The sequence below is a fragment of the Elephantulus edwardii genome, unplaced genomic scaffold, assembly GCF_000299155.1.
Source record: "Elephantulus edwardii isolate Elephantulus edwardi_28Jun2011 unplaced genomic scaffold, EleEdw1.0 scaffold00039, whole genome shotgun sequence".
Classification (NCBI taxonomy): domain Eukaryota; kingdom Metazoa; phylum Chordata; class Mammalia; order Macroscelidea; family Macroscelididae; genus Elephantulus; species Elephantulus edwardii.
The window spans coordinates 3682059-3697442 of NW_006399789.1; the positions used below are offsets into that span (position 1 = coordinate 3682059).

The 15384-nt window shown below is 41.0% G+C and overlaps 1 protein-coding gene across 1 annotated transcript in view; it reads right to left on the reverse strand.

Moving 5' to 3' along the window:
* Nucleotides 1-8709: 8709 nt before the first annotated feature.
* Nucleotides 8710-15384, reverse strand: part of HECA (headcase homolog (Drosophila)) — a 72757-nt gene continuing 66082 nt past the window's right edge. Inside the window, exons 5-6 of the mRNA XM_006885000.1 lie at nt 12498-12652; nt 8710-8874 (exon numbers count right to left, since the gene is read on the reverse strand). Coding sequence (XP_006885062.1) covers nt 8710-8874; nt 12498-12652 — 320 coding nt within the window. The remainder of the gene's footprint in view (nt 8875-12497; nt 12653-15384) is intronic.

A 15384-nucleotide genomic window follows, 5' to 3' on the forward strand; every position in this document is an offset into this window, starting at 1 on the left:
GGGTGCATCAGAGGCGGTGCGGTTGGCACAGGATAGAGCAGGGTTTAGAGCTGTTGTGCACAGGGTTGCTATGAGTCGGAAATGACTCGATGGCACATAACAACAACAACAACAGCCCCTCCTGAAAACATGTCCAAAGTATGTGAGACAAAGTTGAATTACTTTCATTCATTTTTGGGATTGCAGCATAGCTTCTTGCTACTAGGTCACCAGTGCTCCCTAGACCTATAAGAACCTTTAATTAATTTAGGATCTAGATAGAGTTTACACTAAAATCATTCAGATTTCATGGGTTAGTTAACAAGGATCTTTCCAGGCATCTGCTGTGCAAATCTGAGGACAACTGTTGTTGCTATGTGCCATCAAGCCATCCGTGACTCATGGTGACCCTATGTGCAACAGCTCTGTTCTAAACCAGCCTGACTCTGACACACCTACTCCCATTATCCTAGTTATTGTGTCAATTTATCTCATCTGGGGTCTTCCTCTCCTGAGCTATCCCTCCACCAAACATACAGATCATTCAGGAAGCAGGGCTTTATGAGGAGGAATATGGCATCAGGATTGGAGAAAGACTCATCAACAACTTATATCATGCAGATGACACAAACCTGCTTGCTGAAACTGAAAAAGACCCGAAGCGCTTGCTGAAGAAGGTCAAGGACTTTCAATATGGTTTGAAGCTCAACATCAAGAAGACAAAGACTGGCAGCACAATGATGGATCAGAGATTGAGGCTGTTAACAATTACAGCTTACTCAGCTCCACAATCAACACTCCTGGCACCAGCCATCAGGAAATCAAAAGACAAATTGCATTGGAAAAATCTGCTGTGAGGGACATCTTCAGAGTACTGAAAAACAACATCAGTCTAGAGACTAAGTTGCACCTGATCAAAGCCATCGTCTTCGCAATTATTTGCTATGCATCAGAGAGCTGGACAATGACCAAAGATGATAGAAGAATCAATGCCTTCAAATTGTGGTGCTGGAGGAGTCTTGAACACACCAAGGACTGCCAAGAAAACACAAAGGTATGTCCTGGGAAGTGTGAAATCAAGTTTCTCCTTCAAAGTTAGGATTCTGAAGTTACATCTCACATACTTTAGCCGCGTGATCAGGAGAAACTGGTCCTTGGAGAATGCTATCATGCTTGGAAGGGTGAAGGGACAGCACAGGAAAGGAAGGCCTCAGATGAGATGTATTAATAAGTGGAGCAATGGGGGTTGGTGTGTTGGAATTAGTGAAACTGACTCAAGACAGAGGAGGATTCAGAGCTGCTGTAACCTAGGGTTGCTAAGGGCCAAAGGTGACTCGACAGCACATAACTACAATAGCTGTCACTGCTATGATTGTTGTCAGAACCGACCCATAGCTGACCCTCTGGTGGGTTTTCATAGGCAGTTAATCTATGATTAGCTGAATAATTACATTAAGCCTATTAAGTAGGAAATCCAGATTCAACTCTCAGCCACTGCTTCTATGAATTACTAGGTTTAAGTGTTCTGGGCCTGCATGTCTTTATTGGTAAAAGAAATACAATGATAGTCAAAATCAACTTAACAAACACTAAGTAGGTCCGCTCTTTAAGCTAGAGAAATACCAAGCAAGTTTTTCCCTTTTTGTGATCAAATTCCTGCTCTCTGAATATTCTAATATTTTGTCTTTTGTTTTCTTTTCTTCATTGTAATATGAAGACCTCACTCAACATTCTCAGACTAAAATAACTAAAAAACAAATTCAAGACTTGAGTTGAAATATTGAGAGATGCTGTGTGTAAAATCTTGAATAATCTGAGAAGTATCATAAGATGGAAGGAATGTACAGTCATTGGACCAAAATGAATTGGCTGACACTGAAATATTTCAGAAAGTATGGTATGATCAAGAGCCAATATTATTAACAGGAGAAGTTCAAGATGCACTAAAGACAATGGCAAAAAATAAGGCCCCACTAATCAATGGGATACCAGATGATACCAGTCTAGGCCAGGAAATTTGGAGGACAGTTCTTGGCTGGCTGACTGAAGAGATCTATATTTGTTCCCACTCCCAAGAAATGCAAAGTATTTTTTAAGATCATCTAAAAATGGCTAGAAGAGTACATTGACAGAGAACTTCCATACGTACAAGCAGGATTCAGAAGAGGTTGTAGCACCAGCGATATCATTGTTGACAGCAGACGGAACCTGGCTGAAAGCAGAGAATACCAGAAGAATGTCTATTTTTGCTTTATTGACTGTGCAAAGGCATTTGACAGTGTGGATCATAACAAATTATGGCTGACACAAGAATGAAGATCCTAGAGCACTTACTTGTGCACATGTGAACCCTATAACTAGACCAACAACATGGTTTAAAATTTATAAAAGTGTGTCAGGGTTGTATCCTTTCTCCATATCTATCTCTGTATGCTAGACAAATCATTTGAGAGACTGAATGTGGTATAAAGACTGGAGGAAGACTCTTAGCAGTTGTTCACAAAGTTGCTGAGTCATACTTGACTCAACAGCATCTAACAATGTTAACAAGTGGAAACAATGAAAACCACTGCTAAATTTTGGCATATCTGTGACTACTAGAGCTTTTCCACTTTTACTAAGGTAAATGGGTGTAAAAAGGATTTTAAAAATCTCATCCACATTTTTAATCTACTACATCTGAACCACGTGGTGTCCATCACCAGGCAATGGTACAGTGGTAGTCAATTCCATTTGATCCTTGATAAAACATCAACTGTTTTGTCTTGCTGAACTACATGAGAGAAAATATTTCTTTTTGCTTTCTCAGATTATCAAAGAAAGACTGAGTTTACATAGATTACCACAACACTCAAAACTGCCACTTCAAGGACATACCTTCTATGATTTCAAATACTGCATCTGTATAGCACATTATCATCTCCAAAGGGATTTTGCATCTCTTAAGATTTATCCCACATGTGGAGAATTCAGCGCTCAAGAAAAGAACACAAGCTCAAGACATGCTTTTATTCTTGCAAAATTTAACATAAGAGAAAGCCTAAATGATTAGAAATCTTACTGCTTCCATATTTAAAGCTAAGTACTATAACCAAAATTTAAAGTAATGTAACTAAGGAGTTTTCTCTCCTTAAACTCAATTCTTATCCATCATGTTCTTTGTCCTTTATTCTTTCTTTCCACTTGTACCCTCTTCACTATCGGAATGGCATTTTGTTCACATCTAGAAGATACTGATAGAAATCACAATACTTTATGTCCTTAAAAAGAAAAGAAAAAAAAGCCCCAAACATCTGCAATAACTGATAAAGCAATGTTTGAATCCACTATCAGATTGGTTTTCTTCACTTAGATTTTCACATCACAGTCTTGTGTTTTAATGCTTTTTATCGATTTCAATCCACAGGTTTGATACCTGAAAGGAAGTGAACAGGGAGAACTGCAGGTAAATGACATTTTATCATACGGCACAGAGTAAACAGGAAATTGTGAGTCCATATTCTGTTTGCTCTAGAATCAAGTCCTTTCATTATGTAATTGTTATGTGTTTAGAACTAAAGAAAACAGGGTTAACAATTCACGATTGTTGCTGTATGCCATCGAATCAAAACTGACTCACAGCTGATCCTCCAGCGAGTTTTCAAAGGCTTTCAATTGCACCAATTGCCCATCTTTTCTCCCTTGGATTTGAACCCCTTGCCTTTGGGTTGGCTACACAACACTTTACTAGTAACCTCCTATAATCAATTAATTTTGGGATGTTCATGTGGAAAATGCCTTTTCTGTAAATGAGTTTGTGATGCACCACTGTTAAACTATACAAAACATTCATCTTTTCACTAGCTGTATTTAATAGTGAAATTAAACATTCCAGCAAGCAAGATTCTGCTGAAGATTATCCAAAAATAACTGGAACAGCACATCAACAGAGAACTGCCAGAAGTGCAGGCTGGATTTAGAAGGGGTCGTGGTACTAGGGATATTGTAGCTAATGTTAGATGGATCTTGGCTGAAAGCAGGAATGTCTATCTATCTGTCTCATTGACTATGCAAAGGCGTTTTGACTGTGTGGATCAAAACAAACTGTGGCTGATTCTGACAAGAATGGAAATCCCAGAACACTTGATCGTTCTAATGCGAAACCTATACTTGGACCAGCAGGCAGTCATCAGAACAGAGGAAGGAAGTACTGCATGGTTCAAAATTGGGAAGGGTGTACTTCAGGGTACTCTATCTCCATAATTTTTCAACATATATGCAGAACAGATTATCTGGGAGGCTGGGCTGTATGGGAAGTGTGGCATCAGGAATGGAGGAACATTCATCAACAATCTGTATTATGCAGATGACACAACACTGCTTGCTGAAACTGAGGAAGGCCTGAAGCGCTTGCTGCAGAAGGTCAAGGACTCCAACCTTTGATATGGATTGAGGTTCCATATCAAGAAAACAAATATTCTCACCACTGGGCCATTTGGCAGCATCAGGATGGATGGTGAAGAGGTTGAGATTGTTAACAGATTTAGTTTGCTTGGTTCCACAGTCAACACTGTTGGCACCAGCAGCTAGGAAATGAAAAGACGCACTGCAATAGGAAAATCTGCTATTAGGGACCTCTCCAAAGTACTTAAGAGCAACCGTGTCACTCTGGAGACTAAAGTGTGCATGATACAGGTCATAGTCTTTACAATCAGTTGCTGTGCATCAGAGAGTTGGACAATGATTAGGGAGGACAGAAGGAGAATTGATGCCTTTCAGCTGTGGTGCTGGAGAAGAGTACTGAATATACCATGGGCTGCTAGGAAAACAAACAGGTTCAACCTACAGAGGGTTAAATCAGGATGTTCCTTGGAGACAAGGATTCTGAAGCTTTTCCTGACAATTTGGACATGTTACAAGGAGGGACCAATCCTTGGAGAAGGACGTCATGGGAGGGTAGAGGGACAGCGCAGGAGAGGAAAACCCTCTATGAGGTGGATTGATTCAGTGACTGGGGTAATCTGGGTAAGTGTGTCAGAAGGAGACAGTGAGATTGGCACAAGATGGAGGAGGGTTTAAGGCTGTTGTCCATAGGGTCACTATAAGTTGCAGGCAACTTGACGGCACACAGCAACAACAACAACATATAATAGTGAGTTTACTTACCTGAATATTTCCTTACCCAGACTCTCTGACTTACTAAAAAAAATTAAGTCCCAATCAAAAAGAAAACAGCACACCAAAGAGGGTACAATGTTAGCTTCTGAAATTTTATTCCTTTTTAATACATACATCTTACAAACAAAAACCCTTTAACACCACACACAATTCCAAAACCAAATGCTTCAATTTTATCCACATTCTTTAACTATTTACACTGTCTCCCCTCAACGAAGTGCAATCTAAGACATCTTGACAAGAAATCTTTATTGACAATTTATTTGGGGGCTGCTTTCTGGAATGACAACAGGTCAAGAGTAGATCAGGAGAACTGGGTTAGTCAACATCCTACTGTAGGAACCAAAACAGTGAAATTAGAGCATTTTTTCCCCACCTCCTTCCCAACATTCTCCTGAAATTACCCCAGGGCTGCTCTCTGGGGCTAAACAGAGAGGCAGACTGGAGTTACTGATCTGTGCACAGGAGCAGAGACTGCATTGTAGGCACTGGTCGTGCCAGACTAAACAAAAGATTTCAGCAAGTCAGATTTAATGGCTTATTTCTTATGACCAGTATACCTGATAGTTCTAAGAGGCAATGCCTATTCTTTCTTGATGAATTGATGCCTCCAAAGAGATGTGAAAATATCTTTAATTCATAAAAGAAACCTACCCCAAACTGGAAATTAAAGGATGTCTGGAGAAAGGTCTTTCTTAATAAGGTGGGGGTGGTGACTGACTCGCCTTCATCTCCTAGTATGAAGACTACTTCAGAAGCAACTGGAAGAAAGCTAGGAGCTAAGGCGGCCTGAGGAAATGATCAGACATCAGAATTGTCTTCTCACCACTTTAGTTAACTGAGCAGATAGTTTTATTTGCCTAAATATACAGTTCTTAAAAATAAATGTTATAAAAATGTTAAGACTACATGAAGAATCAATTTGAAATTATTAAGAGTGGTTCATATTATTGAACAGATCATCAGAAAAGCAGAAACTGGATCTCTTGGGTGACTAACATCCTTTAATGTATTAGCCACTGCAAAAATAATAATCTTTCTTGACATATTCCAATTCCCATCAAGGTCCTTGGAGCAAATTACTTTCAGAAAGCTTGGGGAAACCACTAACGTCAGCAGATTTCCAAAATAAGGTTTATCTTCACAGTGTTGCAGACTCAGTTTGATTTTATCCTCAAGACAGCCAAATCTTCCCTTTTAAACAAGAGTTTAATGTCTTAAAGGCAAAACGATATTCTCAGGTGTGATACCTATGCTCTGCTCTTGTGGCCGCATCTACAGTATCTGAATTTTATCTTTAAAATAAAGGCCTCAAGAAAATTCTACCCAGATACAGTGAAATCTCATCACGCTGGTTTTTTTCCAGGGGGTAGAAACATAATAAGGGAAAATTTTAACTTCAGTGCACGTGATACTGACATAAGTTCTGGACTGAGGACTTCACTGAATGCAGTTTTAAAGGAAAACTTCAAGCTTTGAATAATATAAGCAGGTTTCACTATAGAAATTTAGTGGGGTTAGAGAACAATATCACAAATATTTTAACACTCATTTTAAATTCAGAAGTAAATTCCAAAAGGTACTCTAAAGGCTGGAGAATTTCACCAATTCTTCTATTTGGGCACATTAGAGAATCAGTAAGAGCTAATTTACAAGTACAGCTCTGTGCATTAAGGAGACATTTGCAAGTGCTCTCTATCCTGCACTTTCCTTTTAGTTACATCAAACACTGGCAGCCCAATAATGATGTTCTGTTCTTAGGGGCAGAGTTGAGAATTTCCCTAACCACATAACAGTTCTCAGATCATCAAGCCCCAAGCTAGGTGCAGCAAGCCAGTGACAACCACCCAAGTGCAGAGATGAAGAATATTAGTTGAGGAACTGGTTCTTTAATGCTTTTGCTGTTTCAAACAAAACAACTATTTCATGTAATAAAGATGAAAGCAGCAGCAACGCCTAAAATATTTCTGTTTGGAAAAACCAGTTTCTCTTAAAAAAATAACAGTATGAGCCAAATAAATAATAAAAAGTCTAAATTTGGCTTCCCAATAAAAAGTGGTATTTTCCGTATTCTCTTAGCAAGTATATGCATACTACAGCTGAAATTACCAAGTACATTTTTGAGAAGTTCAGTTCCAATTGCATAAATGAGGGAAAGGTAAATGTAAATCAATAAAAGCCTAACTCTTGGAAAGCTCAATGATCTGACAGTGTCTATATATTAACATCTTTTTCTTCTGTAGAAAGATATAATGGAATGAATGAACTCATTTGCTAACTGAAGGGCTGCAAGTTCAAGTCCACTTAGAGAAACCTCAGAAAAAGGTCGGTCAATCTCCTTTTTTAAAACAATCAGCCAATGAAAATCCTCCGGAGTCCTACTCTGAGACACAAAGGGTGGCCAGAGTTAGAAAAGATTCAGTGGCAACTAGATAAGGTCTAATGTGAATATTTAGAAGATAAAATCTTTTAGACATGCTGTTTGCATTAATTTCCATGTTTTTCCAAAATGAAACACTCTTAACAACAAATATTAAAATTCTTTTTCTTATCGGTCCCTCAAAGCAACATAGAGATTTCCTTTTCCCAACTTGGGCAAATTGTTAAACTCAGTACTAAATGGTGATACAAGATAGCCATAAACAATTGAGGGAAACAGGAATGAGCAGCTCTGACTGGTTTCGAAACCCACCAATTAGGGGCTATGGCTGTTGGGTTCACCTGTGAGAAGAATCTGACAACACACAGCACACTCTCAGAGCAGCCTGTACAAACTGTTACCGCCCACACTACGGTATTTTCATGCTTTCCCTTCCAGACCAATTTTGAACCAACTTCAAAGACACAACTCAAATGACAGATGTGTGGATTTTTATTCTCTCGCATCCGTGTGTGTCATTTCTGAATTTCCTTAATAAACTCTGCTATAGGTCATTTACCTAAAAATATTTACCCCGTGAATAGCCTCCCTCTGTCTTACAGTTTGGATCCTGCCGTCAGTGTAGAGAACTGACGGTTACACCACCAGTGGATGCATATGGCGCTCAGGCCCACTTGGAAGGCATCTATCTGTCAGTGCGGGTGATTTCACGTCAGTGTGTGCTAGAGCACTAAGCCAGGGCAGACAAACACTTAGATCGCCAGGGACAGACATCTACTTGACACGCATTATTCCGAGGTCCTGGGCAGAGCTTCCCGTCAGCGTTCAGACAGTTTATGCTTCAGTGAGATTTTCCTCTCAACTCCTCTCCTGCTCCTAATCACAGAGTCCCTTTCCTGGATTCCTCCCGCCCTCCCCGCCACCTTAAAGCTGCATCAGGGCCTCTTGCCGATGGTGAGCCACCCTCCAAACCCACAGGACTGGCCCTATGGGCTCTGGTCACGACCACAGACAAACACTTGGGAATCAGAGAGCGCAAGGGGCAGGCCCCCGTTTTAGTGGCACGCTTACACAAAGTAACTCTCCTGAAAATTAGAAAAAGAAATTAACGTCACAGAATGCTTCCCTAGAAAAACGATATGTAATAAAGTAAGAATATCAATAAAATAGCTATTACTAAAGCAAAGCTTTCATCAATAAGCTTCGAGGACTTTGAAGGAGGAGAATGGCTTCACAAAATGGTAGTCCAGGTTGCCACAATGTGGACACTGCTGGACGTTGCTGTACTCGGAGAAGTACTGCATCCCGATCCGCACGTCGATCACCGGCTTCCCGCAGTGCTTGCAGTTCAGGCGGGCCTGGGGACAAGACAGCACGTAAGCCAGATACCCCCTCTGCTTCTAAAAGCATGCACACAATAACGCAAGACAGTTCTAGCCGGGAAACTGATCAGGAATTTAGTAAAATGGTCCCTTCGTTATCAAAACCCAGGTGCACAAAGCACAAGACTGTTGTTTGCTGTCATCCAAATGGCTCCAACCCACGATGACTCGACGTGTGACAGGATGAGGTGCTGGCCTGTCCGGCACCACCTTCCCAATCCTTGGCACGTGTGAGGTTACTGCTGCAGCTCCTCTGAGTGTATTTCAACCGAGGGGACTCTTCTCCAAGGACTGCATACAGCAATCATTTGTGGAAAGAGATCACCAGGTCTTTCTTGCTAGTTTATCTTCTATCCTAGAAGCTCCACTGAGTCCTGTTTAATATAGGAAACCCTAGTGGTACCTGAAATACCAGTGGCCTACCTTTCTGCATCACAGGAGCACACAGGTCAGCAGCACACTGCCTCTGGTTGACAGAAGCAGGAGTCTGATACATTAACCACTCCTAATTTCTCTTCTGACATGCAGCGGGGACTAGCAGTATTCACATACTAGTACAAATAAAATTCCAAGGAGGTTGTGAATCATCGGGTCGGGCTGAACCATGGGCTGACCTTCTGGCAGCTTTTCAGACAGTTAATCGCACGGGAGGAGACGGCCCATTTTTCTTCTGCTGAGCAGTTGGTGGATTCAAACCACGTACCTTTGGAACGGCAGTGCAGCTCTTACCACTAGGCCATAGATTTTTCATTTCACTTCACACTACACTTGTGTTTTCCTTGATATAAAAATACTATTTTCCTAAAACACTTCAGGAGCATTAGCAGCTCAAGAAGTAGTGCTGTGTTCACTTTGGGGCCTGTGGCACCCACAGAGGTTCCCTAACCCTCCATCAAACCGAGGCCTGACGAGATAGGTCTGAGGACTCAGTAAAGATTAAGTCCGGACCTAGACTCTTTCTAAAAATGTTACGGAAATGTGTAATCTCATTTTGTCTTCATAAACCTCCTGGGAGGTAGGCAATCTTTCCTGAATGTAAGGTAATGAACCCAAGGCACAAAGCAGTGGTGTAACAAGATCACGGAAGCAGGATGAAGAAGAGCTGAGATTTAAACCAAAGTAGCCAGACTCCAGAACTCATACTCTAAGCCTTATCTAATGCTCTTATCTAACCCAAGACTAAACTCCCTTTTAATGGATTAATCCTGTGAACATTAAAAGTTGGATTCTGGTCAATCCCCTCTCTTTAGTCAACCTTATTTAAGCTGTTAATTCTTTCTAGTAATTTCTATTGGTTAATTTTGGTCCAAAGTCTGACTGGAAGAATTTGATTCCTTAGTGTGTAATGTTTGTTGACTTCACGGTGAGTGCACTGTATTTATCTTTTTTTTTTAAATAAAAATAAACAGTTATCAAATGTTTTCTGCTTCATTTACAGCCAGGAAATAAATATCTAGGCTTTCATTATTTCTAGAAAAGCCAAAAAAATACCAATTTGCTGTGTGTGGAGACATACTGTTTATTTCTTGGTCCATAAGCTTCAGAAATAATCCCATTACCATTCAATGGAGCAGGAGAAGGAACACTAGATTACTCGGAGATTCTAGAATTTACTCCTAATCCAGGTCCAACAGACCTGGGTAAAACTGATTTCTCAGCCTCTGGCATCTATGTAAAATAAGGAGGTAGGACTAGATATCTAAGGACACTCTTAAATCTAACATTCTATGAGTTAGCAGTCCAAGAATGTTTTTAATCTTCTAAGTATTTTAAAAAATAAACTCCTATTGGGAGGGCATATGTAGAGAAAAAGGAGTCACTTCTACAGCTCCTCTCTTTCCTTCCAAGAGCTGGCACTTAGGCACAGTGGTTGTTAGGAAATACTTGAGTATTTGAGTAAGGGAAGGACTGTAATATCCTCATTCCAAGGGGAAAGGAAATGTGTTATGTATATTAAGATAGCATAAAATTAAAGCACCAAATCTGAAATAAAAAGAACAAGCTATGACTGGTTGTTTAGGCCTCTTGTGGTCATTTTTCTCTTCTGAGAAGCATAGCTGTAAAGTACAGCTAACGTCAACCATGCCAAGCTTTTCTTTCAAAAGACACGTTTTATCTTCCAAATAAATGGATAACAGCAATAGTCTCCCTTCAAAAGCCAAATCATATGCTTAAGATACAAAACCATGCTTTGACTTGCTGGTTGCTGTCAAGTAAGTTTTCACTCATGGCGCTCCATGTGTACAGAACGGAACCCTACCGAGTATATACATTTCCCAAGGTCTGTGACTATAAAACCTTTCTTCAGAGAGGCCTCAGGGTAGGTGTGAACTGTCAACTTTAATGATTAAATGTTTAACTTTTTGCACCACCCAGAGACACCATGTAGTAACTAATAAAACTGTTGACCGTTGTTTAGAAGATAGATGTGGACAATTCCCCTCCTCTTCATGAGTGTCAAGGAATCGTAACAAGTACTTTTCCCCCCGTCTCAGCACTCAAAGATACTCCAAGGTATTTCCAAGGATTTAGCTGCCTAGTTTCCATGAGCTTCGTATGTGTTTTGATATGTTAGCATCTTTTGGAAGCATCACAAAGTATCCCTCTCAACAGTGTCTTAAGGATGACAATGCTTCATGCCAATTTTGACCCCCTTCGAAGGAGGCGGTGTGACTGCAACAGACCTCAGAGAGGCACAGGGAACATTCTGGCTATAAGTGAAAACAAAACTTACCTCTTCCTTTTACATAATCTTTTATTATTAGACATTTAACATACATTCACTCTGCATGATTAGAAAGCATAAGCAAGCAGAGGAAAACCACTCAACATTGCACTATCGCGTGATATCCACTGGTAAGAGGTTCATACCCCTTCATTTTCTGTTTTTCATTAGCTAATTTCTATCTGGTTTTTAAAATTTAATATTCTGGGGATATTTCCTGTATAATTTATAGGTTTACCAGGAGCTCTGCTGGCCTAGTAGCAAGAAGCTGCACTAAAATCCTGAAGGGATGTGGTTCGAGTCCACCAGCTGCTCCCTGGGAGAAAAATAGGCAATCACCTCCTGTGCGATTAACTGACTCTGAAACTCACTGGAGGGTCAGCTATGTGTTGGTTCTGACTCTATGGTACTCAACAGCAACAATTTATAGGTTATTCTGAAATATCTTTTTCAATGACAGTATCAGAGTCCCTGGATGAGACAAACAACAGTTAGATGTTCAGCTAATGGAAAGGCTAAAGTTTCAAATCCACCCACAAGCAATTCAGTAGAAAGGGCTGCTGGTGGTCTTTGGAAAGATCCAGCCTGAAAACCTATGGAGTGAAGTTCTGTTCCCAAACACACAGGCTGCTCTGAGCTGGAACTGACTCAGCAGGTTTTCGCATTCCAATGAACAGCTGCATTACAGCACACTGAATCAGCCTGCCTTGCTGGAGTTTGGGGAGGTGTGTGACACTATTTTGAGAGGAATTTCTCTCAGTCCCTAATGCATCTTTTCCATGTCCTCATACCCCCACCAAAGTACTGCAGCACAGGCTCCAACTGTCTAGATGCGGAAGGTGCCCTCTGCTCCCTCTGCAGGGTCAGTACTTACCTGGCAGCAGGGCGAGGCGGCCAGGATGTCGTAGGTGTACATGGTGCCCAGCTGGTGCCAGCTGCCATCCCATCGGGACTTGCACTTGATGCAGATGATCTTGTGCACGCCCTCCAGGCAGTCCACACACACTGCGTACAAGTGCATGAGTCTCCCTGTGCACAGAAGACACAATGCTGATAATGGCCATCGTGGAAACCATGGTCTGCTTCCAAAGGGGACAGAATATGTCCCATCTATCAATCATAAACAAACATTTTATCATATGGACAAATGTAAAAAATCAAAATAGGTATCTGCCACAAATCTCAAAATTATCCTTTTAAAATATGGAATTACTATTGTCAAGGAGATATACAGGGTTTTGTTTACTTCTCCTACAAGTACTTTCATAGGTTTAGAGTATGTGCACAAAGATTCAAATGAACAATTCATACAAATGGAAAACCAGAATGTGACAATGAGTGTCCAGAGGTCTACAGACAGCATACTGGGGCTGGAGCACTCCATTAGTCTGTAGCTGTGGATTCTCACCCCCAGAATATAGATGAACACAGAGAAGTAGGGTGAAGAGAGGGTTCCACTAACAAGAGAACAAAATGAAGGTCAGAGGAATCGAGGAAAGATGTAGCTTTTACACTTTGTTCTGACAAGTCCAATCATAAAAGAGTCAAGTCTAGCTTGGTATTGATAGCCCAGAATTATACCACAGCCCAAATTACTATGTTAACTGCCTTGGTCCCCACAATTGCATGCCCATCACCACATCTAATTTAGGAACCAGAATTATATCTTACTTGTAAGTGGTTTTATAAAATGAGTTCACTGTCAGGTTCTTTACTGGGCTCTTGAAAAAAAATCACATAGTGTGGCCCAACTCCATTCCTCCATTATTTTATCAGCATCTCAAGATGCTTATAAAAGATAAAGTGCATTTATATGGAAGGATCAGGGTTCAAATAATCCCAGCAGAGTGAGAATGTCCAGGACCACACTGCGGGATATTCAACAGCAGCAGCAATATTCCCTCTGTGGGACCAGAGGGCCGTGCTGTGTTCAAAGCTACCATCAGAACACACACGCCAAAGTGACCTGCTTCAGGATGCTCAGTGCCACCGTCAGACTGTGGTACTTGTCAGAGATACGGACTAGTCTGTATTTGACCTATTAAAAAAGGGTATGCGGCACTGACAGGGAAATCTTGTCCTTCACTGGCTTCCATGACTCGCGCTCCTTCCTTGAAGGAAGCAGCCTTGCAGCCTCACCGTCCAGTCCAATGTTTGGGATGTGGAGGGCACTCTGTAAGTGTACACTGCATAAACAGATGGGAAATGTTAACAGCCAAACACAGAACAAACTGGATACCTCTATGCCCAAAATAGAAAGAGTGGCCAGAGCTTGCTGGCAATACTGCCCATCCCTGCTCTAGGGCACTACGAGTCCAATCTCCTCCCACATGTATTCACTGCAATTTTCAAGTGTTCAAAGAGACACAGGCTGCTGTGAAGGAGAGTGGGGGCAGAGGCTGCACTAGAGGTCAGAGGCTGACGATGATGATGATGTGATGATGACAGGTGACTTTCACCAAGTGTGTGCCAGGGCTGTGGCACTGTGCTAACGCTCATATAACACTCATAACAACCCTACAAAGTAAGTACTGTTGTTATTTCCACTTCAGACACAAGCCATTGAAGTAGAGAGAGTTTAAGTAACTTATTCAAGTTCAAAGAAACCATAAGTGGTAAAGCCCAGACTTGAATTTGTATCTGTCTGACTCTCAGCTTTCAGGCAAATGCATGAGACCTCCTGTCCTAGACAGTCTCTAGATTTGTTTCAACTTCTATTACACACTATAAAAAATACAGAGAATTTCACATTTCTAAATGCTACAGTTGTGAGTTCAAGTACAATGCATTCAATGTGATGAAGCCCACTAAGAACTTACCAGTTAGAGCTTAATATATTAGTAACAACAAAGCTACATCTTAAAGGAAGAATTAGAACTGGGGCTGGGGCTGGAGAGGAGGGAGGTGAAGAGGGAAGGGGAAAGGAGAATAATCAGTATCAACATGATTCACCCACAACAACAGGCATTATTTCAGCTACATATACGTAGCTGCACTGTTGAATCCTATAGCCTGGACACGGTCATTAGTTAAAATGCTTTAGCTAATTCACAGGACACGATGATCGAAGGAATGATTTGCACTACTTTTCTATTAATAACACTATGTACGATATCGTATGACAAAAGAACACAGACACATGGTTACGGCCTCATTATCGGGCACTGATGAAGAATGATTTCTCTGACAGTTAAAACATGCTGTTCTTCAGAAGATTTTAGAATAGTCACACTTCAGGTAACACCCTTGTAACATACTAGTAACACTCTCCCATTATATATGCATGTACGTGTTTATATGTGTACACATACACAACTCAAGGCTTTCTCTCTTTTTCCACCCACTTCCTGACTTATATGTGCCCTCAAATATTGTTGGCCTTATGCTCTATCATATGCTCTTTCTTTTCTTTTGTTGGTCTCTCTCCACTCACTACTTCTTGGCCTTCATTCTAAGTCTATTTCTAATAGTGGTCACTATGTATATCCACATGAGGTTCAATTCCCCACCCCCACTCCCCCGCCCCAAACGCCTCCACCTTCTCTGTACAATCAGGGAGGTTTTCCGTTTCCATTGACAGCATCACTTCTCTGCTCTAAAGCAAGCTGAGGCGACAATGACTCTCAGCCTGTAGACATCCCTAAGCTAGAACAGTTCTTTTAAAAATACCAGATATCTGTGCTCTCAACTTCCATCATCACCCCCTACCCACCCTCTACAGTCTTATCTCCTTGTAGCTAGACTACAATATTCACACCCAC